General features: G+C 47.5%; 1 protein-coding gene across 11 annotated transcripts in view; it reads right to left on the bottom strand.

The window, feature by feature from the left end:
* Window positions 1-26,952, bottom strand: part of LOC138569691 (GATOR1 complex protein NPRL3-like) — a 247,575-nt gene that overhangs the window by 187,066 nt on the left and 33,557 nt on the right. For all 11 annotated transcript variants that reach the window (XM_069647883.1, XM_069647892.1, XM_069647882.1 and 8 more), the window contains exon 2: window positions 17,304-17,373. Coding sequence is in view for 7 of the 11 variants with exons in the window: in XM_069647892.1 (XP_069503993.1) it covers window positions 17,304-17,373 (70 nt within the window). In the remaining 4 variants the exon portion in view is untranslated. The remainder of the gene's footprint in view (window positions 1-17,303; window positions 17,374-26,952) is intronic.

The raw sequence follows: 26,952 nt of genomic DNA, 5'->3' as shown, positions 1-26,952 counted from the left end.
CATGCCTGTTGCCAATTGAATGTAGCCAGATCTACTATTTAGACATTGGGAGAGTGCCATGAACCCACATTGGTGGTGAAGAAGCACTCAACATACAGAACACAATGGTATAGTATTGCAGTTCTGCTGAGAAATGACAATTTGGTCCGTTTCAATGTAAAGCAATTGGCTGAGAAGTACACGCACTGTGCCATTAAAAATAAAGCAGCTGTACACAGGCCTTCAATAACTGATAAATGCTCAGGAGGATGCCTCTGCAGCTAAGGCAAAGTAGCAAATGGATGGAAAAAAAGGAGGTGCTCCCTAGGAGTTTTAGCGTGACTAAAAACCTCCTACTTGCACTGCATCAACTACTTCTTAAAGCCCCCTCGCCGGTTGCCAAAGCAATACTACCAGGAATCTTGCTCGACTACAGGGCTGGATTGCTTACTTTCACAGTCGGGTAACCACTGTGGTTAAAAGCCTGCATCACCAACTGAAGCCAAGAAGTTAAATTATTCTCTTGAACTGAGCAGATGGAGGAAGACTTGCCGGATTCCTTAACCTCTCCAAGTGAGACTATTTCAACACCATTTATAATAGAGTGCCAAAACCAAATCCAGAAATGAAAAAGACTGCAGAACATTAACATTCGTCTCAGGAGGATAGCTAAGCGGCAATGTGCTCGCCTTGGAAGCAAGACGACACGGAGCAACACAGGTTCGATCCGAGGGTCCGTGCTTAGAAACCTCTGGGTATTAAGCGCGTTATAAATAACCTATCATATAACATTAGGAAACATAACCATTTAACCCCAGCCTTGACACCGCTCCATGAGCTCAGAGTGTTGCAAAGAATAAAATTGAAGATGCCTTCCTGGGCCTGGTAAAGCTAGCAAATGTGCATGATCCTGCCTGTAACATACGATCTGGGTTGGGGCACACTTGTCAATACAAAGAGAGATAAGAGACAACACCAACAGAATGGGAGCCCAGATCTAAAACAATCACAGGTTACTTGGGAAAGACTGAAAATCTGTGCTTTTCAGGCTTGTAGATATTCATCCAGTGGGTAGTAGCTTTAAACAAGACTCCCCCGCTATTATCACATGAGGCCAAGTAAGCCATCGCACAGCATCCCCAATATTGATGCAGCTGCCGCCATACCAAACCACTGAACCACTGTCCGTGGCAGGGATGCCGGGCTATCCATGACACCACCAAGAATAACGCTTCACCAAAACTGCATACTAAACTACCTGGTCCGCTGGACCGAGTGCACATCAAGCACCCATCCTGGTGGTGCTTTTCAGAAAAACTCAAATAAAATAAATATATACACACAGAAACAGATACACTAGCTGGAGATCAAGAAGGAAAAAAGATCAAGCTTGCAATAAAGAAAGTTTTAGAGGCTTCAATCAGGGCTCAGAAAGATGAGTAAAGTGGCCTTGTTTTTACACTGCGAGCTAGCTTCACGACCACACCAGAAACCATAGATGAACACAGTGTGAGTGTAACATCATAGAAGAGAGTCAAAACTGAGTTAGCAATTTATGAAATCACTACATGAGAGGGAAGGACAAACAACTATTGACAAAAACACACAGATTGTGCAAACGTATTAGACCTATCCCACCATCATCACCATGAGTCTGCAAGCTGTGCACGAAGAAGCATTCAATCCTGGTCAAGTGACCACACCAATGCTACAACTGCATATACTGTTAAAATGGGTCATAACTCCCCATCTCTCTAATCAATACAAATATTAAGATTGTTTCAAGAATTGTAAGAAGAAGAGTGCATTGTTCTACTAAAGCTAGTGAATACTGGTTTGATAATGGTACATTCCAACTTAATTTTCATCGGTTGTATATTGCAGCGTTATAAGATTACACCTGATCCTAAAGCCATTCTCTTATTTGACACTGAAAAGGCATTTGATGCAGTTGAGTACTACTTTCTGAATCAGGCATTGTGGTCTACGGGCTTTAGGAAGGCCCAATTGGGGATGCACGGACCAGTGATAACGCTAGTCCGCGAATGTGCCCAGTAGCTAGAATAACTTCATAAGAGTGCCCTTTCTTTTGAATGTTTTTGTACCGTTTATAAACGTCCTTTCTGACATATTCTCACCCACAAATATGGGCATTAGGGCACCGCAGTGGCATGGATAAGCCTTTAACAGCCACCGCGGAATGCGAGTTTACACCATTCAATACAGCCAGCTTTCCGATCTTGCTGAACGCTGGAGATACTTGCTGCAGAATCGTATGTGCCCCTTGCTTCCCCATGCATGACCGTGCCTGAAAAACCTCTGGTAAGTGATCAAGATGTACAGGGCTACCGTCACAGGGACTTGTGGATTTTGAATCCCCCATGACAGACACCCCCTGAAAAGAATGCTCATGTGTTTCTTTCTGTGCTCACAGAGCATGCACAGCTCCTTTGTGCTTTCGTTAGTGGATCGTGGGAGTTCCCCAAAGACTGCCTCAGATCTGAATTCTATGTCAAGACAGGAGGATTCATATTATGGATCAATTCTTTACTCTGACACCACAGCAGCAAAGAAAAACTTTTACAAATAAACGAGTGAGGAGTTAATGTATTCACCCCTCAGCCTACAGTCACCAAACACTGTGGGTGTTTATCTTTGTTTCCCAGCCCAACGTTCCATTTCTACACACGCGGCCTGCTCGGCTCCATGTCTGTGTGAGGGAGGCGGCCACTCCCACTCTCCTTGTCAGACGTGCTTCGTCTGTGTGGCCTGCTTGGCGTGCATGCCCCCCCTGCTATTTGTAAAACCGTGGGGTGTTTTCTTCGTTTCCCCGGCCTGCTCAGTTTCCAGGCTTCGCCTGGAGTGTAATTTAAAAGTGCACTGTGCGCACAACGTGGCCTTCCATAACCCCTACAGGGAGGCCCTTTAAAGCAATTCCTGCTCGGCATTTGTGTCAGCACCAGTGCTGTGCTGAAGGTATTTTCTCCACCCTTACTAACCTGTGCCTTCAAAGCTGGGATACACATGTTTTTTCTACCAAGGTGTTTGTTTTTCTACAATAGTGTGCCTTTTATTTTATTTTCTTCCCTTCCTTCCCATATTGTGTTTTTTTTTGCTGTCATGGTGGCTAATAAAGGATCTGAGGGCCCCTCTTTATCCGATGCCAGTACACAAGTAAAACCTAAGAAAAGTGAGAGGTCGGGGGATACCCCTTCAGATCCCATGTCTTCTGAGGACAGTTCGGAGGATTCTGACTCTCCTCCTAAAATACATTTTTTTAAAAAAAATATTACAAACTTTTAAAAGAAAACAATGAAGAAGTGAAGTACAATTAAAAATTGAAATGAAATTCAACATCTGCTTTCCCTCATAATTCATCTCACATCAATTGCATTTCATAACTTTCCTTGATAACCATTCCTAGTCTATGAAGCAATTTAATTGTTCATCATCTAGTCAGATTGGTCATCCAACAGTAAAATGGTCAAGATTTATACACATAATAATGTTTTCCATTAATCCGTAGATCGCAGTATATCTCTCACAGAGCCCAGGAAATGAATCAAGGCAAATGTCAATTTATTATTCACTCCTTCAAAGAGTGCCGACCACCAATCTTCGCAACCCTATAACGATCTTTTTTCAATTTCCTTCCCAAAAGTTGAGATTCTTTTATCTAGTAATGCCGGACAAAAGGCCACAAGATGTTTCAGGGTCTCTGTTGCATTGTTAAATCATTAGTTGCCAAACTGTTTCTTCGTCTTAGTACTTCCTTTGTTTCAAATTGATTCAACCTGAACCTTAAAAAAATGTTGCGAGAAGCACTATTCGGAAACTTTCTTATATAGCCTGATAAGATGTTATAGGCCTTGGCTTCAATTGGTACAAGTTCCATACATTTGTGGGTGGATCTCTTTTGACACGTTTCCATCCAATCCCATTGCCACAGTTTTTTCTTTATTTTGTTCGGATTACACCACAAGGTATCTTCGTTCGTGCTCAGAGTTTCGAAAGACATAAGAAGGGGGATCCCGTAGTTCTATCCCAGGGGCCATTGTTAGACGATGGTGGTGTTCTGTTCGTCCCGTGCTCAGTTCCGAGTGTCCCGGACCAGTGGGCCCAGACGAGGCAAGCCTTACCCCGGACATCGACCAGGCCATGGTCTCTTTCTTATCTCAGAAGGGGAAAGAACCAAAGAAGAGGGTTGATAAGGCCTGGAGGAGCTGCCAGGATAAGTTGTTGGATGTCTTAGGACCCTTGACGCAGATTTTTGAGTTGCCTGAAGAGGCTGCTTTATCAAATTCCCCCGTAGATGTGCAAGCCCTCCAACGCTGGGTGCAGAGGGCGGTTTGCCTGCTCGGCAATGCTAACGCTGCCATTTCTAAGGAACAACATAAGTCTCTCCTTATGCGCCTTGATTCCAAATTAGCGGATATGGCAGAAGGGGAAGCTAGTCCTAAGGCTCAGGGTAATCGAGCGACCGAGTTATAAAGGGCCTATCAGCTTATGTACATACCTTCAATGCCTTGGATAAGGCTCAGGTCAACAACATTAAAAATGTTTTTGCCCCAGAAATATTTGACAGGGCTGGAAGAGGTAGAGCACGCTCCTCTGGCCATTTCCCCCAGGGCTCTACCCGTCCCCGACAGTATGCATCCAGAAGTACACACAATTCCTCCTCTGCTCGGGGAGTCCAGACAGAGTTCTACCCCCAGAGGGGGTTCCACTGGAGAGGACTTGCCGGAAAAGGTGCTCAAAGAGCAAGAACAGCTCCAGGTAATGCCACATGTTTTAAATGTTTCTTCCCTCAAAGGTTTAGGGGGCAGGTTTGCGAGGTTTTATTCCCCCGGTGGGAGGAACTTGCGTCCAATCCCTGGGTTTTGCAAACGGTGAGGGGTTTTCAAATAGAGTTTTATTCTCCCCCTCGTCAGCTCTCCTTTCCGATTCCCCTCGTGTTTGACAAGGCCAGGCAAGAATAAATAGATGCAGAGGTCCGAGACCTCATTTTCAAGGAGGCAGAAGTTCCAGCCTCCTTCAGAGCCTCCCGGTTCCTGAGTACAATATTTCTAGCTCCGAAGCCAGATGAGGGTTTTTGCCCAGTCATAAACTTGCGAGCCCTCAACTCATTTGTAGTGTATCACCACTTCAAGATGGAAGGATTTCATCTCCTCAGGGACACGCTTCTCCCGGCAGATTGCATGGTCAAGATAGACCTCAAGGTTGCATGCATGGTAGTCCCATTCTTTCCTCCCCATTAGGAGTTTCTACAGTTCCAATGGGGGTCTCGCACTTGGCAGTTCGCCTCCCTTCAGTTTGGTCTCTCGTCAGCCCCCCGATGCTTCACCAAACTAATGAAGCTGGGGATGGCTCACCTCAGATCCTAAGGGATTCATATAATAATTAACCTTAACAAAATGCTACTTCTAGCTCAGAGGTTTCAGATTCTTCACACTCATCTGGGTGTAACAGTTTCTCTGTTCAAGCATGAGGCTTTGTTAAAAATGCGAAGCAGTCCATATTCCAGCCTACACAATTTATCCAATTTCTGGGCTTCAATATAGATTCCAAGCAGTGCATCGATCTCCTTCCAGACTGCAGACTCTCCAAAATACAGAAGAAAATCTGCCTCCTCCTGAAGAAAGGCAGGGTCTCCCTCAGACAGCTAGCCAGGGTTGTGGGGATGTTGTCAGCCACCATTAAAGCCATCTTTCTGGCTCCCCTCCATTACAGGGCATTACAACGCCTCAAGGGCAAGCATCTTCGCAGAAGTCCATCTTACTCTCAATTGGTGGTACTGTCTCCCGAGGCCAAGTCGGAACTCCTTTCGTGGCTCAGGCACATGGATGCTTGGAATGGCAGAGCAGGTTTTGGGCCCACTCTGGATGTCATTCTGGAGTCAGATGCCAGCAGAGTGGGCTGGGGTGCCAGGACAGGACAGGTGCCCACATGCGGAAAGTGGTCAAGTTTAGAAAAGAGGCTGCATATCAACTGTTTAGTGTTGTTCGCGCGCTCCTTTGCAGTCAAGAGTCTTCTCAAGGATCGGGGGAATTTTTGCGTCCTTGAGATGGACAATATTTCAGAAGTTCGATACATAAACCATCTGGTGGGAACTTGGTCCAAGGCCCTAGCAAATTTGGCGAGGGAGTTCTGGTATTTTTGCCTAGCCAGGTACATTTTGTTGAAGGCGGAGTATCTTCAAGGGGTCAACAATGCAGTAGCAGACTGGAATTCCAGACATCTCCAGGATAGGAGCGACTTGATGTTGGACAGAGCACTGTTTGCCAAGATCTTGTCTCTCTGGGGTCTGAGTCAGGTGGACCTCTTTGCCTCGAAAACTGTCAGGTTCCCCAGTTCTACAGTTGGAGACCAGATCCTAGTGCGTTAGCAACCGATGCGTTCCTCCAGGATAGGTTGGTTCCCCTTTCCTACGCTTTTCCCACATTTGCCATGATAGCCAGGGTCCTAGTTCAAGTGTGCAGACAGGCTGCGACGCTGGTGTTTGTGACTTCCTTTTAGCCCTCTCACGTGTTTTCCAACCCTGTTGGAGTTGGCAGTGGATATTCCTCGTCTTCTCCCACTCCACCCTCGGCTCATAACGGACCCCTCAGGTCCCCCTCATGAGCTGGTCCCTTATGGTTTGGAAGATTTCTCTTCCTAGTGCTTGCAGGGACTTTCGCAGGACTCTATCTGTATCATCAAGGACTCCTGGGCAGCTTCTACCAAATCACGGTATTCTTCAGCATGGAACCGCTGGGTTAGCTGGTGTGGGCTTAACACTTGAAACCCATTTCTGTCCCTCCAACAGAAGTGGTTAACTCCCTAGTGGAATTATTTAAGGAGGGCAAGGCATACAGAACTATAAATGGGTTCAGCCGTTTCAGCTACTTCTTGGTGCACAAGGCTCTCAAATCTATTTGCATCAAGGTTCCACCTAAGGCTAAGTATTCTGTTTTATGGGATGTTAATATGGTGCTGGATTTGTTTCACTCTTGGCCTAATAATTATGAATTGACTTTGCTGCAACTTTTCTCCAAGTTAGCCATATTATTATGCCTTATTTCCATTAAGAGAGTTTCAGACATGCGGCATTGGATGTTGATACCAAGGTGTCACCCCGCAAGGGGTTACTTTCTTTGCTTCAAGGAGGACCAAGTGTTTGATTTCCTCCATTTCTTATCCTGCTTTTCCAGAAGATCCAAAACTGTGTGTGGTACAATCCTTAAAATGTTTTGAGTTGAGGGCGTGGCCTGGAGCGTCAGCGATGATGCAGCTCCTTTGATGGCCTCCGCATGGATCCGCGGCTAAGCCCTAATTCTGCCCGTTTCCAGCCGGGTTCGTGATACGAGATGGCGAGCATTCAGCTGCTGAGGTCCCGGCTACAGATGACAGCATTTTGAGTGCATAACGCCCTCGCCAACGGTGAAAACGCAACGGGGAGCCTGGACGCCTGCACCCGTAATACGGCCCAAAATGGCAGCCGTATCTCCGCGACTCATCCCAAGCTGGCGGCTGGGACTCATCATCAGCCCCTGAGCTGCATCTGATAGCGGGGGCCCACGTATGAGGTCTGCACCACCCGACATCCTGCAGAGGGATGCCCCGCCCCCGTGCTTGATCATTGACGCTGCGAGGCCCGCTGCTGGAGCCTCGGGTCCGCGACACCATCCTGTTGGGCCTCGACATCTTGCCCCCCGGGCCTGCTGGGAGGCGCCCGCCCGAATCTGGGGCCGCGCTGGGGGACGGCCCTGCCTCGGAGGCAGGGGCCCGCATTCCATCACCCCTCCGCAACGGCCCAGAGCTCCGGCGACTTCCTGCCAGTTGCTGCACCACCAGTGGTTGCGGCCCCGAGGACCTTGGACTGATCTTGGAGCCGGAGGCTCACTCACCGCCCGCCTCCAACGGCGGCCCCGCTGGTGTCCCTGTTATCTCTGCGGGACCCTTGCAGGGGCTTTTCCCCGCCCTAAACCAGCACCCTCTTTGATTCCTGGTGCGCCCCTGCCCATCTTCTGCCTGCTGCTCCCGGGGGAGAGGCCCTGCCTCCCCGGCTACCATCGGAGGCCCTCCAGCTACAGCGTGACCGCAGCTCGTGTGGGGGCCACGCACATCGCCCAGGTGAGATTGGTGGCCCCTCAGCATAAGGGTTACACCCCGCTACCTGCTCCCAGCCTCTCCCGGGGTTGCTCTGGGGCCCACCGCAACACCCCCCTTTGGAGCCTACTGTTCCTCCCTGACCCCACTTGGTCAGAGGACCCTCGAGCCCACTAGCCCTGACCCCATAAGGAGTGCGTCACCCCCTTCGGCTTCCTGGGGCGCCCCTGCCCATGTCTCCTTGCCACCAGCTGGGGGTGTCGGTCTCCGCCGCCATCTTCCTAGGCGGCCACCCATCTTGCTGGACTGCTCACCCACGATGAACTGTGCCGCTTCGTGAGAATCTGGAAGCTTAACCTGTCTGCTCCACCACCTGGGACGCCCTGGCCCTACCCATCCCACACATCTATTTGGCCGCCTTCTTCTGCCTTCCGTAGAACGTGGACACAAGACTCACCCTTGGGCGACGTCCCCTTGCCATGGCCAAAGCACTAAAGTTCCCTAAATCGACCGAAATCTCTACCATGCTGCAAGCCTCGGAGAGGGGTAAGAAAGCAGACCCCCCCAAACTTACTCCCCAGAAGCCGGCCGACAGCGGGGTGACGCTTGCGACCAAGGAGGATCTCCAAGCCTTCATGAGCGATATCAAATCGGAATTTAGAGCCTGCAACACAGAACTCACCGCCAAATTGGGACAGAACAAAGAGTCGCCGGCATAGAACAGAGGGTTGGGGAGGTCGAGGACCTAACCACGGACCACTCCACCTCGCTAACGGAAATTCAACGCGCCGTCCAGTCGCTAGTGGCGAGAACTGAAATCCTTGAATATAAGCAGGAGTACATGGAAAACCGCTCTCGCCGCACCAACCTGTGCCTCCGTGGGGTGCCCGCTTCAATCTCCGATTGGGAGCTCCCTGAATACGTCAGCACCTTCTGTCAGTCTCTCCTGCCAGACTTGGATGAGACCCAACTCCTGCTGTATCGGACCCACAGGCTGCGCCCTAAGCCGGGGTACCGACACGGACCCCTCCCCCCCCGGATGTGATCACTAGGGTCCACTTCTACACCACAAAGGAGGCCATAGCATTTATTGGCCGTTGAAAGGACGAGCTCTCATTCCAGGGAATCCCGATACAGATCTTCCAAGACCTCTCCCCGCTGACTCTTCAGAAGCGCAGGATGCTCCAGCCTTTATCACTTTTTCTCTGGGATTAGCAGATCCGTTATCGATGGCTTTTTCCTACGGCTCTACAGTTCTTATACCTGGGCACCCCACGCACCATCAGCCACCCTAACGATGCAGCGTCAATCCTTCGTCCGGACTCCCCTGGGTCCTCAGACCCCTCCGCTCCCAGCCGAACAAGCCCGGCTTTAGACACAACCTCCCCAAAACTGAAACAGACCCCATGGCCAAGGGTGCAGAGGAACCGCAAACCTAAATAAAGCGCTATAATGCCTGCACCAGACACATGGTACTGGAATCGCCTGAAGCTTTTACATCTCGCCGCAGACCCCATGCGGTCCATAACCCCCTCCAAGGCGGATGCCACAACTCTACCCTTGGAGAAACCTTCAACCATGTTGGCGCTGTCGGATGACAGCCTTGGCGCCTAGGGGCCATGTCGATAGTTTTAAATCGACCCCCCTGACCGCAATTTGGACCTCCCGTTGGAGGTCATTCGTGAATGTGAATTCCTCCCATTGGAGACCAGTTAGACCAGTTTAAAAACCCTCAACCACAGGAGACCCCAAAACAATTACGCTCTCACGTCCATGGCTGACCTAACTCCCCATCGACACCCCTCCCCCCAGCAAGTGGATCTTCCGGACCAACTTTCGCATCTGAAAAAGTTCACCACCTTGAACGTTAGGGGCCTGAACCCCCCCCCCCGAAGAGGAAATCAATTCTACAGAGGCTACAAGACGACGGGACCTCGATTTCCTTCTTGCAAGAGACACATTTAATTCCGGTGGACTTTCCTCGCTTACGAAGTAGATTATTTCTGCTACAATTCCTCGCCTCTAACGGAACTAAGAAGGATGGCACTGCTATTTATTCGCGAAAGACCTGAAGCCTCAGATCCTTGACTCACGACGATGCCAAGAGGGTCGCTTCATTGCAATCAAATGCACCATACATGGCCAGCTCTAAACCCTCATCTCGCTCTGAACGAATCCCAGGAGGGCTGCTACCAGGACCTAGAGGACTCCCTCCTCCCATTCATTGAGGGGCATGTCGTCATGGGAGGAGACTTTAATGGGGCCCCGGACCCCCTCAAGGACAGATCCCACCCCCTGCCACCCAGAGACCTGAAGTTGGCCACTGGCCTGCTCCACCTATTTCGCACACTGAACATTGTAGACTCTTGGAGGGTACTGTCCCCGGATGAAAGGGACTTCACCTTCTACTCATATGTGCATCGTACTTTCTCTAGAATTGGCCTGATCTTGACCTCCCCACAGATCCTGACTTTCACTGATGATGTGGTAATTGGCCCCCGGATCCTCTCGGATCATGCCCCAGTTACATTGACCTTGCGGTCCCATGACCCCGGAGCCCCCTCCACGCCGCCGGTGGTGCTTATATGAGCCTATTCTGGGGGACATGGCTGTGAGAGACTCAATCGCCAGCTCCATCAAGAATTTTTTCGCTGAAAACCGGGAAGAGGACACTTCCCCGGCCAACACCTGGGATGCCATGAAAGCGGTCCTTAGAGGAGAGCTGATCAACCAAGGTGCCGCATTCCACAAAAGAAAGCAGGTGACTCAAGACGTCCTGGAGGCTGAGGTCCATGAAGCTGAGGATACTCACAAAAGGACGGGCTGGGCCCCCAAATCTTACAGGATCCTACAAATGGCTAGGAAAAAGCTGGAAGCTCACTACGCTGAGGCTACAGCGAATCTGCTAACCAGAACCAAGCAATGGTACTACGCCCACAACAATAAGGCCAACAAACTCCTGTTTAACAACCTGGCAAAGGTGAAGAGTAGGAATGCCATCCGGGGCCTCCGTGATCTGCAGGGGGTGATCCACTACGCAGACCATGAGAAAGTGCGCTTGGCAACCGCCCACCACCTGAAATCATGACGGCGGCCCTGAAGGATCCGACCAAGCAACGTTCATACATTTGAGTGGCGGCCCTCCCGCACCTGACCCTGGCGGCCAGGGAAGACCTTGAAGCGCCGATAGCGACCAAGGAGGTGGAGGCAGCCATTAAGAGCCTGAAATCTAGAGCCCCGGGCCCGGATGGATTCTCTACCCGCTTCTACAAAATCTTCCGGCCCCAATTAGTGGCCCCCCTGGCCCGCCACTACAACTCATTCGTGGCCACTGGAACGGTCACCCCAACAATGCAAGAATCTATCACAGTCCTTATCCCCAAGCCTGGGAAGGACCCCCACGACATTAGCTCGTATAGACCCATTGCCTTCGTGAATCTGGATGCCAATATATATTCCAAGATCCTGGCCAATCGACTAGCACCTGTCATCCTGAACATCATAGACCCGGATCAAACGGGCTTTATAAACCATAGGTCGACGAAAGACAACATCCGCAGGGCTCTGGACCTAATTGAGATTGCCACCCGGGACTCCCAACAACTAACTTTACTGGCGCTGGACGCAACCAAAGCGTTCGACAAGGTGGACTGGTCTTATCTGCGCCTCACTCTAGAGGCATTTAGCTTTGGCCTGACGTTCCAGAAAATGATCTTTGCAAACTACCAGGCCCCTAGGACTAGGCTGAGAATCAACGGCCGCTTATCAGACTCTATCTCCCTCACGTCCAGAACGAGACAGGGATGTTCTCTGTCCCCCTTGCTCTTTGCTTTGGCCATGGAGCTGTTGGCTCAACGAGTCCGGAAAAACCCCCGAATCAGTGGCCCGAGTACTGGCTCTGCGCAACATAAAGTGGCCCTCTATGCGGATGATGTTCTGCTCACCATTACAAACATTGAGGGATCCATGAGGGAGGCCTTAACTGAAATCCACAACTTTGGGATGGTCTCGGGATTTGCGATTAACTTCCAAAAGTCAGCGGCGCTGGGAGTGGGTTTGACTCCGGCTGAACGAGAGTCCTTGGAGGAGAGAGGTCCTTTCCAGTGGAGCATCAAATCGATCCCCTTCCTGGGGGTCCAGATCCCCGCACATCCAACGAAAGTTTATTGGGCTAACTTCCCGTCACTCTTCAAGGAACTAGGAAAGGATCTGACCTGCTGGCAATCACAAGAGATCTCCCCCCTAGGCCGCATCACGGCATGCAAAATGAACTTACTTCCTCGCTTCTTCTATGCCTGTGCCGCTCTCCCGATCACCATTCCACTCCCCCCCTACAGCGGCTCCAAAGAAAGATGGTGGACTTCATCTGGAGGGGGAAGAAAGCGTGCATCTCGCGGAGAACAATGATGGCCAGCATGAGACTGGGAGGCCTGGGGGTACCCGACCTCTGTAAATACCAAATGGCGGCACAACTCGCCCACCTCCAAGCATGGGGGCTTGCTACAGGTCGGCCAAAATGGGTGGAAATCGAACAATCCTGCCTCTCTCTCCCACTTCGCTTCCTCCCGTTCCTACCTACAGCCTTACGTCGAAGTTGGCCGGGCACTCCAACAGCCACAAAACAAATGATAAAGGCTTGGGAGTGGGCTCGCAGACACTGCGGTGTCCCAGGAGACCTGAGTGCCCTCTCCCCAATCTTCCTCAACCCAGCCTTTTCCCCCGGGGCCAATCCCAAAAACTTTAGAAACTGGGTCGCAGGGGGCCTCACCACTCTGGGGCAACTCTTCGAGGGGAACTCCCCCCTAACAGTCGAACATTGCAAGATGACTTTCCAGTTAGTGGAAACGGATAGGTATTCCTACGGCCAACTTAGGCACTGGTGCTCCCACCCACAGACCTGTGCGGCGGCCACAAGACCCCTCACCTCACTGGAGCTGACGGTGAACAACCTACCGGCCCGGGGAAAGATTTCTGCCCTATATAGACTGCTGCAGAAGGACTCCCTCCAGTTTAGGCCTTCCTATATGTCTCAATGGGAAACAGACCTCGGGCCCACCATTGAGGATCACACGTGGGTGGACATCTGGACAAGAACGCGGATGACATCCCGCTGCATTACTAACCGGGAGTGTGCCCATAAGCTACTCCTGCACTGGTACTACCCCCCTCTACGCCTTCACCACTTCCAACCGGCACTAGACCACCACTGTTGGCGACTTTGCGGCATTCCGGGGTCCTACTTCCACATGTGTTGGACCTGCCCCCGAGTGAAGGAATTCTGGACTCTCTGCTTAGCTACCATAAAGGATGTCACCCAGGTGACCATTCTGCTCACGCCCGAACAGGTCCTCCTAGGGATTCCACTGCCAGGCTCACACCCGCGGTCGGGGAGACGAGCTGCCCTGGTGTCCCAGTTCTTATTAGCGGCTAAAATCACAGTGGCCCGCACCTGGAAGTCTGCGGACGGACCCTTGATGGCCCTTTGCTGGGTTAAACTCTGGGATATTTTGATAGCCGAGAGGGTCACGGCGGCCAAAGCGGGACTGCTTCACCGATCAAGACATCTGGGCGCCAGTACTGGACTATGACCTGAACTACCCGGCCCTGACCCACAAACCGCGCCCGATTGCAACAGCCCTTCACGCTATGGACGACCCGCTACCGCTACCAAACCAGTCCGACTAAGCCCTGAGAACTATGCTCGCCGGGGAACGAATGGGATGGGAGAAGGGGACCCTGGGTTTGCACGATTTGAGAAGCTACATGTGATGCGTTTGTATAATTACTCCTGTGTGTTGATTTACAAATAAACAAATAAAAAAAAATGTTTTGAGTTAAAGACACATGGGCTTCGGCCTCCTAATACCTCTCAGCTGCTCATTTCTTATAGGAAACCTCACAAACCAGTTTCCCCAGCCACGTGGATTAGGTGGGTTATGAAGGAAGCAGAGGTTGACACTTCCTCTTTTGGTCCCCATTCGGTTCAGGGGCTATGGCCTCTAAAGCCGCTTTCCTGGGGGGTAGTCTGGAACAAATCTTGAAAGCAGCCGATTGGTCCAGAGAGTCCACGTCCAAAACATTTTGCCACAAATGTATTGATCATGTTGCAATTAATTTGATGCAAGGGCTTTAAACTTGCATAATATGAAGCCTCCTGTCTTGACATAGAATGGTTAATCCCCCTCACTAACGTGAGAGGGGGTTTAGATTCTATTCAAGACAAGGAGGCAAGTATGATCCCTCCCACACACCCTTTTTCATTTGTTTTGCATACACCTTTGGGGTCAGGTGCTCCAGTCAAGAAGATACCTTTATCATCCCGAGATTCCGCGATGCACGGGGTCCTCAGAGTTGGTCATGGATCGTGTCTCCACCCTACTACATTTAGTCTTCAGGGTTGGCGTCCGGTGTGATGTAGCGGCAGAAGAGGAGTTGATGTTTGAGGGAGGGGCAGTGGGTCTCTGCCTATTGGTTACCTGCAGTGCTTGACCTGGCCTTAATGTTGGGTTGGGGATTATTCCCTTGGATTGCATGAACTTTGTTTTCGGTTTCAGTTGAAGAAACATATTTATTTGTAAATGTTTTTCTTTGCTGCTGTGGTGTCAGGAGTAAAGAATTAATGCATAATACTCGCCTCCTTGTCTTTAATAGACTCTAATCCCTCTCTCATATTAGTTAGGGGGATTAACCATTGCATTTCCCCTGTGCGGTGGTGGGAAACAACGCGCTGCAAACTTTGGTAATGAATCCAAGGGTCTGAATCATTCCTCCAGGATTCCCATGCAAGCTTTGTCATTCTAACCCCAGCTTCTTCCTATTATTGTATACCATTGCCCGCTCCGACATTACAGCACCCGGTTTCCTCGGAAGGACGAATCAGAACTTTACCTACCCATACATAAATGCAAATTAAAAGAAAAATAGATCAAGTCTTCTGGCTCATAAATGACAAAGAAGCTCAAATGCACCGCAGGGAGTTGAACTTAAGCACTCGAAAACAGTCAACATTTGGAATGTAGACCACTTTATAGAGAACTTCTGCTTTTTGGGCTAGGAATGTATTTAAACTGAACATGTTCACACTCAATGCCTCTATGCCACATGAAAAATGCATAGTGCTTAGAACTCGAAAACCACAATCATAAGTCTAATGTTGTCAGCAAGCATACGCCTATGCTCTAGGCCAGGGTTTTTCAACTCAGGGCCTTGAGGGCTGGAACCCTAATGCATTCTCAAGATATCCCTCATTAACATTCATGATGAAAAATGTGCATAGATAGCAGCCAGGGAGCAATATAAAAGAAGGCAAAGCCATACTGCAAAAAGCGTGGTTTGATATAATGCCATCACCTATCACTGCAAACAACTCTGTCCAGACACTGGCATGGAGCACCCCAAGGTCTCCAATACTGACCAAAATGTGATGTGTGGATAAACAAAGCCCAACCTGTTGGAGGGTTGGAACTTTCTGTTGCCTCAATTCTCTAGACAGGCAGGGATTCTTTCTTACATCTCAAACGTCTTGTGATTGACTAGACACACTGGGACCAATCCATTGCCAGGCACTTTATGTGCGGCAGTGAAAAAGTGCAAATTCCAATAGAGACAAATTCTGCTCTATTCACCAAACAGAGGCATTTTTGACGCGCTGCAGTGGAAAAACGTGCACCGCTGACTGAACTTTATCGGTGTGACGCAGTTACATAACTGAGACCCTCAGGTCGCTGGCATTCAGAGCTCTGACCGTATTTTCTCCTTGCATATTAACGTTGTCACTTGTCACCATCCAGGGTAAGCTGCGATGGACCGAATGCAGATCTGACAAACAATCTATGGCAGTGGAAATATGCATATGCGTAATAAGCGAACATAACGGCACTGAATGGAACTCTAAAAGATTAGCAGAACTAGAGTGCCATACATACAAATAAGTTCCGGTCAGCCAAAACTTCAGCACTCCGACGTAAGCACATTGGGAAAAGACATTTTTAAATGTCGCCAACTTCGTCAATACCAGGCTCTCCAGCAGTCTCGTGTTCTAGTGCTGTGTAGTGTGATACAGCGAACGAAACTTTAGATTCCAATAGATTTGGAATTAGTGCCTCAAGATGAAAGGAGAACACAGAAATCAACGGGTTGTCTCATCGTGCATTCAATCACTCTGTGACTCATTGCAACAAGGAATTCTGGTCCTTGTAGTCCACCACCCAAATGCTATTTTCATATAGCAAAATTAAAGTAGAACACGGCCTGTATAATCACGTTCTTCTATGGGCCGATCCCTTTAATGTCAGAGCAGATCTGTAGTACAATGGAAGAAAGTGTCAATATTACCAGCCGAGATCTTTAAATGTCTGGTGCGAGTGAATGTGCCCTTGGTTTGCCCACAAGTGCATCATTGGCCTGATCATCATTTATAGATCCGTATATCAATACCATAAGTGTATCCATATTGATATTTTATTTCTATGGCGCTGGTACACAAGTGTTTCAGAGCAAGGCAAGGGAGGGGAGGGGAACAGGGGAGAACAAAACAACGATCTTACACGGCCTAGTGACATTGAGAACGCGCAAGTGCATGGGAGAGGGGGAGGGGGAAAAGTGCATGGAAGGGGGAGAAGTGGAAAGTGCGGAGCAAAGAAGAAACAGATAAATAGTAATAAATAAATAATAAAGGCAACAAACAGTGGTAGAGCAAAGTGAAAGTATGTGGAAGTATGTTGTTTTATTGGGCCTGGAGGAGTGTGAGGGGTAATTGAGGGCACAATATTGAAAGTGGAGAAACCGTGCATTTCCTCTTGGCTCAAAGAGGTCTTCTCAATTGTAAGCTAGGAGAGCTTAAACATCATACAATTAATAGCAGTAGCTTTCCAAAGAACTAAAAACAGTCTACCTGCTCACTACTTCCTATCGCGCATAAAGAAAAATGGCTAAAAAACCCTAACAGCAGCAGTAATATCTACAGGCTAAGGAGTGATTGCACGTCCAAGCTGTAAGGCTGATTTTAAAGTAAGCAGGAAATGTTTACAGCAAAAGAACTGGAAAAAGATGGTCAATTTGCTTGTCGACGTCACCGCACAAACTCCTCAGGGGTACAGCAGTAATTCCTTAGGGTAACAATAATGTCAAAGAGCATTACAAAGGTATTGTTTTTAAAACTGTGCCAGTAAATCGGTAATCTCTGCTTTTCAAGAGCTGCATGTTCTGGGCTACTGCCCTGTGAATTCTCACTGTACCTGGAGTCGCCATCTTGATCGTCGGTATTGTCACCAGAATGGTTCAAAGCATAACGACTGCGAGGTTTACCTGAAAGTGAAGATACATACATTAATATGTGTTTGTAGAAAAAGTAAAGGATAGGAGCTGGAATGCAAACAAGCGAAATGGTCATTTATTAATTTATTTATTTATTAGCATTTATAGAGCATGCAGCAGCCCTTAGGCATCGTGGCGCTGTTACAGAGGTACTTGTACTTGTAGGTTACATAGAATAGCACACAGTGTTTACAGGAACATACATGAAAGGACAGTTACATGATTTGGTGTAAACAGAGTATGCGTAGCAGAGAAAAAAAGTTACATGGTTAGGGTGAAGAGACTTCCGTGGGTGGTATGCAGGGTGGGGTGGGGGATGAGGTGGGCTAGTTGAACAGAGTCGTTTTTACGGATTTGCAAAAGGTGGATAGCGAGGGATCCGCTCGGAGAACATTGGGCAGGGCATTCTATGTTATGTTATGTGTTATGTTATGTGCGTGCTTATTACGCGCCGGTAGCCCGCAGGCATCAGGGCGCGGGAAACCAAGAAAAATCAGAAACACGAAACACCTCATTAAGACAGGTAGAAAACCTAAGGAAACGAAGCTCAAATGCTCATGGAAACGATGAGGTTTTTAGCGATTTTCTAAAACTCTGGTAATTAGCTTCAAGCCGTAATGCCACCGGCAACTTGTTCCAGAGGTCTACTGCTTTCGCCGGGAAAGATTTGCCTTGCCAAAATGCGGACTTAGCCCCAGGTCTGTTCAGCGTGCCCCTGTCGGCTGATCTTAGACATCTTCCAGGAGCATAGAAAGAGAAATGTTTTTTGAAGTAGCTAGGGGCCTCTCCATATAGGCATCTGTGAATTATAGTCATAGCCTTGAACCGGATTCTCTCCACCACTCTTAGCCAGTGAAGTGCTCTTCTCCCTGTGGACACATGTTCTCTATTATTTATGTTTTTAACTATGCGAACTGCGTCGTTTTGTATGACTTGGCACTTTTGAATCTCCCTTTTTGTGGCTCCTAGCAGGAGAGCGTTGCCATAGTCAAGTCGCGACAGGATGATGGCCCTAGCGATTGTCGCAGCATTGACTTCATTAATGAAGGGTCTTATTGCTCTCATAAGTCGTAGATAGTAGGTGTTGTTTTTCTGCAGGTATCTTACCTGTACCTCTGTGCCCACTGAGGCCTCTACCATCATCCCGAGAGTTTTAACATGTGGCAACACCGGGATGTTAGCGTCCTTGATGGTAAAGGACTTATATTCATTGCCTAGTTTGCATCTGGCCTGTCGCGTGCCAAAAATCAGCAGCTCTGTTTTGGTATTATTTAAACACATCCAATGATGTTGCATCCAGTGGTCTATGATGTTATAAACCTCTGAGATTTTAGTACTATCAGTGGTGTAATCACCAGTGAGTTCAAAGATGAGCTGCGTATCATCAGCGCAATTAGTAAAGAAAACGCTGATGTGTTCCAGGAGTTCGCAGAGGCTTCTCAGATATAGATTAAACAAGAGAGGTGACAGGCTAGCTCCCTACGGTACTCTGTAATGGATGGGAGCGGCCTTGGAGAAATTATCACCCCAATGTATTCTAGCACTCCGATCTTTGAGAAAGGATGACAACCAAGCCAAAGCCTTAGGGGAACAACCAACAATGTTGGCCAGTGCCTCCTGAAGGAGCTGATGATCCACCAAATCAAAGGCCGCGCTTAGATCGAGAAGCATGAGAACCCCTGTTTTGCCTTTATCTCTCAGGCCCAACATATGCGACTGGAGGTCCAGCATAGCAGATTCAGTGCTATGGGCGGCCCTAAAACCTGATTGTTGATTGTGCAACAGCTTCAGGTCTTCCACGTGTTTTTGCAGTTGGTTTGTGGCAACTTTATCTAGCACCTTCAAAATAAAGTTCAAGTTAGTGATGGGCCTTAGGTTCCCAGGATCTTTGGGGTCCAATCCTGCTTTTTTAACTAGTGGGGTAATAGTTACCTCCTTGATGTCCTTAGGCACCACCCCTTCACTGAGAGATGCATTTACTATCTTCGTTAAAACCGGTAGGAAGAGTTCTTTGTGCTCCAAAATAATTTTGGTAGGCAGAGTATTCTCTGCACACGATGTCGGTTTCATCTTGGCTAGGACCTTACATAAATCGTCCTCTGATATGGGTAGGAACTTAAAACTCCCATTTGCTTCCGCATTAGTAGCTGTGGCTTGGGTGACAGGTCTGTCACTATCGGTTCTGGCTGTAATAATATTGTGTCTAGCCTTTTGGATCTTATTAGCAAAAGCTTCTTGCACCTTATCACAATCTTCTCTGGTAGGTGTATGTGGTGGTGTTAACACCCTGGGTTTTTCCATCCCCTTAAGTATGTCAAAAATGTTACTATTGGTGTTGGATGCTGCTTCAATTTCTTTATTGTAATAGCTTTGTTTTGCCTCCTTAATCCCCTTCCTATAACAGTGATTAGCCCTTTTCCAATTTTCTTTATTAGTTTGGTTGGGATTTTGCCTCCATATCCTTTCTTTAGTTCGTTTCTCCTGTTTAAGATTATTAAGCTCTCCGCTGTACCATGTACGGTGGTTGTTGTTTTCCCTCACCAATATCTGTTTCAGAGGGGCATATGCCTCCACCAGAGCTTGCATATGGGTATTATACTTCTTAAGCATGCTCTCACAGTCCTCCTTTTCCAGAAAGGACTCAGCAACCTTCTGTAGGCGTGGTGTTAATATTTCAGGGCCTATATTTTTAAAATCTCTGCTCCAAACTTTAATGTGGGGATTTTTGATTCGTGCGGAAGGTGTGTTTAGTTCTATTTCCAGAGTGACCAAATGATGATCCGACCATATACATGGTTCGGTAACAACGTTATGGCACTTCAAGTTATTGGTAAAAATCCAATCTAACTGATTCCCTTGGGGGGTGGTTGGTTCTTTATTTACTACCGGGAAGCCCAGATTCTTCATGGACTTCTCCAGCTGTATTGCTTCCTTATCTTCGATGTTCCCTCTCCATCTATTCATATCTCCTACCAGCAGTGTGGAGGTGTTGGTCGAGATAAGCTTAGCAGCTTGAGAAGTGACTTTGTTTTCAAAATCGGAGATTAGAGAAGGTGGTCTATAGAGGGTAATATTAAGACTATTGTTCGGTGAAAATGTAAATTTTAGTTGGATTGCCTCAAAGCCCGAGCATACAAAATCAGCCTTGTATAGCTTCAAAGTGTCTCTGGCAATGATGCCAACTCCTCCGCCTATACCGTTTTCTCTGTTTTTGTTATATATTATGTAACCCTCTGGCACGCATTTTCACACACTAGACCGATAGGATCTTTCAGCCAGGTTTCCGTTACACAAAGTAAATCAAGGTCCTTCTCTTTGATGAGGTCATGAACATTATGGGCATGTTTATTTAGGGATCGGGTGTTGAGTAGTCCCACTTGCAACTTTGCTATGTTGCCAATATTGTCTGGTTTCGGTGCTCCTGCTCTCTCTGTGTGTGTTATGGGGGGGGTTCTTCGTCTGAAATTGGTTCCTGCTGGCTGCCGCCTTACCATTTTGGTCTCTATGGGTCTCTGCCATGGGCTCCTACTTTTCTATCTCTCCCCACCTGTACCTATGAGGCTGGAAGTTTAAACCCCCGTTCCTATGTCCCACCAAAAGGCTGTAATATGCGAAAGGCAGAAGAATCACACTGAAACAGGCAAAGGTGGGACTTACATTTTAGGCACCCCGTGCACCTCCTTGCACAGACTGGAACAGACTGAGCCTGCCCGTGCGCGCCGGCGCGTTCGGGCATTCTACTGTTTGGGAGCTATGAATGGGAAGCGGATACCACCCGCGTTTGCTCTTTTGATGGGAGGAACGCAGAGTTGATTGGCATGGTGACTTCTTATGGGGCGGGTGGATAAGTCTTTGGTAATGGTGTCTGCCAGGTAGGAAGGGGCAGTGCTATTGATGCATTCATGCGTTATGGTGAGTATCTGGAAGGTGATCCTTTCCTTGACAGAGAGCCAGTGGGCGGCTTGCCTGGCCTGGGTGATATGGTCCATTTTAGGAATGCTGAGGGCTGCGTGGAGTGCGTGGTTTTGTACTATTTGGAGTCTGTGCAGATTTTGGTTTGAGGTGCCGGCGAGGAGGGCATTACAGTAGTCTAATTTAGCTCTTATCGTGGCCCGGGCAATGGAGAGGCAGTTTTGGGAGGCAAGAAATGTTTTTATGGCATTAATAAGTTTGGTGATGTGGACAGAGGCTGAAGCAATGGCCTTGACCTGACGGTTCATTGAGAGGGGCGAGTCCAGATAGACTCCTAGAGTTTTTACGGCATTGGATACAGGTATGTTGAAGTGGTCATATTTTTTCTCAAGTTTGTAAAGTACTTTTTTCGGGCCTAGGAGAATGTTCTCCGTTTTGTCCCGATTTAGGCAGAGGCCATTGAATGCCATCCAGATTTGGATAGTAGAGTAGATTTGCAGTAGGGCAGCTGCATCCAGATCGTAGGAGCCAGTGAGAGGTAGAAGTACTTGTGTGTCGTCAGCATAGTTTGTGTAGGCTATGCCGAGCGAGTCAAGTTTGTCGAAGAGTGGCTTCGTGAATAGGTTGTAAAGGGTAGGCGCAGTGCATGACCCAGGGGAAACTCCGCAGTGGATGGTGGTGGGTGGAGCATTCGCTTGGTCGGAATATACTTTCATGGCTCTACCCTCTAAAAAGGATGTAATATAGGAGGTGGCTCCTTTAGAGAAGTGCGCTGCGTTAGAGAGGTGTGAGGTCAAGATGTTGTGGTCAACAAGATCAAGATCACAGTGCGAATGAGAGCACTTTAGAGGGAGGTGTGGAGGGAATAGTGAATTGAATGCAATGGTGAGCCATCCATGGGTGTGGCGTGATATTGGAGATGGTGGATGAGCAGTTATGGTCTGAGATCTAGTCTATGGAGCGACCTTTACAGTGAGTTGGCTCTGTGATTTTGTGGGTGAACCCTAGGTCTGAGAGTTCTTTGGCAAATGCGGCGGCTGTTTTGTCCTTGGGATCATGCAGGCCTAGGTTAAGGTCTCTGAGAAGGGTGGTTTTACTGGAGTTTTTAGGTTGTTCCCTAGTGTATGGAGGAGGTGTTTTTGAAAGTTTGGGGCTGTACCAGGTGGTCTGTATATTTATGGTGTATGTGGGAGATAATGTTAGTTTGGCATTGAGGAGGTCAGCGTTATTTTCACATTGTTGGCTTCAGAGTCTGACGGGAAGTGACTCCTTGGAGATAAGGGTTGCCTCCTCCGTTGGAGGTTTTGCGATCCTGTCTCAGGATGGTGTAGCCTTTGGGGAGGGCTAGAGAGATGGCTGGGCCTGAAGCTTCGTGGAGCCAAGTTTCTGTGATGGCTAGTAGGTCCAAGTCAAGGGAAGTGATGAGGTCATTGATCTCAAGTGCGTGAGCAGGGAGAGAGCGCGTATTGATGAGAGCACGTTTGAGGGGAGGGATGGGTGGGTGTTTTTCAGGGGATGGGGCGGGACGAGGGTGAGAGGTGGGGTTGTACGAGGGGATAGGGTAAATGGATGGGCGGGTTTGGTGCTGGCGTAAGTCCACAGCCGGGCAGATGGGAATCGTGAGCGAGTAGGGAGTAATGGTGGGTTAGTGCTTGTAGATGGGGGGTGGTGTAGGGGTATGTGGGTGCGCGAGCTAAGACAGAGGTTCCTGTGTGATGTGGGAGTAGGTACGAAGGGCTGAAAATTCGGGTCTGTGCGAGCTCTGAGCCTGGATTGTGAAGGGGTTAGTCCCTCTTGTTTGGCTGTGAGGCAGAGTGAGGAAGTCATAGGAGTAGGTGTGGTGTTTTGAAATTGATGTTGTGATGGGGAAGAGTGCGTGTGTGAGAGCATGTTGGTGATGAGCCAGTAGACAGGCAGTGCGAGAGCGAGTGAGAATGTGTAGTGAGGCAAGGTGACAGGGCTGAGTGTGTGAAGGAGGGGATGTAGGCCAGCTGATTTGCGTGTCGTGTGGTGATGCATCAGAGCAGTAGGGGTACCTACGATTTTCATGCAGTGCAAAATCGAATTTTGGGCTAGTCAGGGCAGATTTGGCAGTAGGTGTGCAGAAACAATTTCGGGCTAATCAAAAGGTGTAGCAAATCAGTTTTAGGCTAGCCACAAAAATAGCAGAATCCATTTTAGGCTAGTCACAGGGTGCAGCAAAATCAATTGTAGGCTAATCACAAGGTGCAGCCTAAGGGAACAATTAGCCATAGGCCTATGGGAACAATTATGGGGAAAACACCCTTTCCCGACATGTGCTCACAAAGCTGGTTTCTCCACCAGTGCAATAAGATATTTTCTTTCACTAGAGCAATAAAAAAAACACTGAAGGCAGCCCGTTTTATCCGCCAGAGGTCTTATCCTGAATTTGAGCAACATAGAGTTTATTTTGGAAGAAAGATTTTGACACCCACATCCACGAACTCGAGGGTCAGCTCTTCATCAGCTGTGATCCAAAGCAGGAACCACGGCTGTAACAGAGCTGGCAACAGGCTATACATTCCACATCATCAAATCTTTATCCCGGCACATGCCATAAAAGTTTTTAACAAACCAAGTAGCACGAATTCAGATCACATTTCTACATGTAAAACAAATAAAAGACATTGCTGGCAGAATCAATAAAAAAATAAGCCCGTTCTTTGCCTTCAATATAACATGTAAATGTAAAATCTATAGCATAAAACTAATTAGGGCATCCAAGATGAACAACTTGGCCCAAGTATTTTGTTCAAATACGCCACACTTCGAAAATGAAATTCAATATTGCTCTTGAGCCACTGGCATCAGCTATTGTTTTGGACAACCAGAGTCCTTCTTTCCTAGTCCTAATTACAACAATCAAGCAGTGGTCTCAAATGCTACCTTCTGGGTGATATCGTATTCCTGTTGTTCACAATAAATATAAGAACCAGAGAAATCCCCATTCCAGCGCGATTGAAAGATTGACAAACTTAAAATGCCTTGTCTCACGTTGCTTGAATATGTTGTAAGTTTGTGGCATAGACTATCCAAGTATTTTCTAAAACGAACACTAAATTCAGTTTCCAGGTTCTGCACTCTTTAGTACTTATTCACACCACAGTCCCAGATGTCTTTACAGGGTTAGATCTCGTATCTCCAACACAATTCAGTTTTGTAGTAAGGGCTATAAACAGTAGGCATATGACAGATATGGGGTAGATCTAGCTTTAAGGACATATCTCTTACATATGGAAGCAACAGTGACTTTACAGTCCCAGTTAGTTCAGGACATCCCACAGGTCTTAGAGATACATATATAATTCCTAAGTGTTTCACAACTTAAGCCAGAAGATTCACCACCCATATAGTATGCCATACCAGCCCAGTTCTAGATTTGTTGGGGCATTTGGGGGCCTGATTGCTAAGTCCAGCACGCGTTTTAGTATCCTACTCCCCTGCTTCCCCAAGGGGACAGTATTGGCATGTCCCCACAGTTCTGCACCAAAAGTGGCAGCCGGGACAGCCTGCATTGTATACACTTGCAAGCCATGAAGAATAGTATGAACACCATAGCGTTTTAAGGAAAGTGCGACCACCATGCCCTTCTAGCCATGGTGGGTGAGTATTTTTCCATTTGGCTGTACCATTTGACTGTTTTTCTATGCCTGGTTTTGTTTTTGGGTAAAAATCATAATTTTGGATTTAGAGGCATTAATCATTAGATCTTGTTCCCCTGACATTTAGTGGCAAAAGTACTTAATTAGTGCTGAGTCCACTATGAGTTTTAGATACAAGTGCTGCATCGCCAGCAAACAAAAGAAGCAGTGCAGCGCACATTGGTTTCCAAGGCATTAAGATGGAGTGCAACGTTGTTGATGGATCTTCGTGATCCGACCGTGGCTGATTTTGCAGCGGCTGGAAAGTTTGCATGAGAAAGGTGCGAACCACCAAAGGTTTGCACCTTTTTCCTATGCGAACACACATACATACCCACACCCCCACACACAACAGACCCATGACACGCCCCCTACCCACACCATCAACACACTCACACCCCCCCAACATAAACAAACTCCACTTACCTTTTTCTTCACGCTGAGTCCCTGCGTTACGTTCCGTGATCGGGAACCGGCGCCGCAGGGTCCTTTTCTGTTTTTTTTTAACATGATTTTGGCATTAGTTAGTAAGCCTATTGTGACATACCATTCCATATTCTAGGGTGCACCTCTAGAATATGGAATGGTATGTCACACTAGGGTGTGCTCCTTTAGGATATTAATTTCCAATCACCCAGCCAATTGGTCATTCACCTCAAGTCTTGCATTCAATCACACAACCAATGGGTCACTCATTTAAGGATCTCACCACTAACTGATCAATATACCTTTAGCAAATGGCCAAATAGGCTTACTAACTAATGCCAAAATCATGTAACACAAGTAACGTTCAAACTATTTAATTTATTGTCTTCTCTCTCTCCCTCCATCTTCCCGTTCCTGCCAAAACATTTTTCCCCTTGACTCATTTTGAGCTGCAACATGTGCACAGGTTGATTTAGCTTGTTGGATAACCTTCTTGTTTACAATCTCTTAGCCCTGATGACGATCTTAGTAGGTTGAAACAAGTGTCGGAAGCTTTTTGTGACTTGAATTTGCACACTTTAAATTGATGTTTTGCTTGAAATTTTCTGAGGATTCAGCTTATGTTTTGGCAGCTATTTGTGACTCCAGTTTGCACAATTTAAATTGATGTTTTGCTTGAAATGTTTCTCAGTATTTAGCTTATGTTTTGAACGCAAAGGGTTTGAGAAATATTGGCAGTCTTTTGGGTCACAATTTCACAGACCTCAAATTGAGAATAAGCAAGTTCTGTTACACCCAAAGAGCGCTTTTTGGATTTATGGAGTTTTTTTAACATGTTTTCATGCCTGATCTTTATGTATGCTCATGTTCCTTTTTATGTTTATTTCATTGTTTTATACGCAATTTATCAAGTACTTATACACAGGACTTTTCTGTTAAATTGCAATATTTATCGATTGTTTTTTTACAAATAAACACACCCACACAGGCCGAAAATTGTAATTGACCTTTCCTTGAGGATACCGATAGTAACTCAGTTGTAGAGCGCAGCAAGCAGAGGAAAATCAGTTTTTTGTTTACTTTGATTTAACAGGTCACCCAGGGAAGTCACCAGATCCCCTGCTACTGCAGCATATCACAATCACCTCTTAGAATTTTCCTTCCACAATAAACACAAGTGCATGTGTACTCCCGTTTAGGTTCCCCACCCTTCAGTTTGTTGGCATTTTTTAAAGTAACATGTATAAAATTGAGCATTATTTAGGTATTCAAAGCCAAACTTCAACACATATTTGTACCAACATGAGCTGGGCAGATGTGTGGTCAAGTATCTAAATTTCAGGCTAAACTGAAATTATGGCTTTACCACTTAACCAAAGTGTGTGATCCTGAGCATATTTTTTAATTTCACTGCCTTGCCTATTAAAATTAGGTGCCCCTAGAAGTGATTCAGTTCGAATTATAAGCTATTCAAAAAGCTTCACTCATGGTTTAAAAGATGGGCAGCACAGGCATTGGGACACACACACACACACACACACACACACACACACATCTAACTTTGAAAATA

Source organism: Ambystoma mexicanum, chromosome 2q (genome assembly GCF_040938575.1).
Source record: "Ambystoma mexicanum isolate Mex_15411 chromosome 2q, UKY_AmexF1_1, whole genome shotgun sequence".
Lineage (NCBI taxonomy): Eukaryota > Metazoa > Chordata > Amphibia > Caudata > Ambystomatidae > Ambystoma > Ambystoma mexicanum.
The sequence above is the reverse complement of the archived record's forward strand: the minus strand, read 5'-3'. Positions and strand labels throughout refer to the sequence as shown.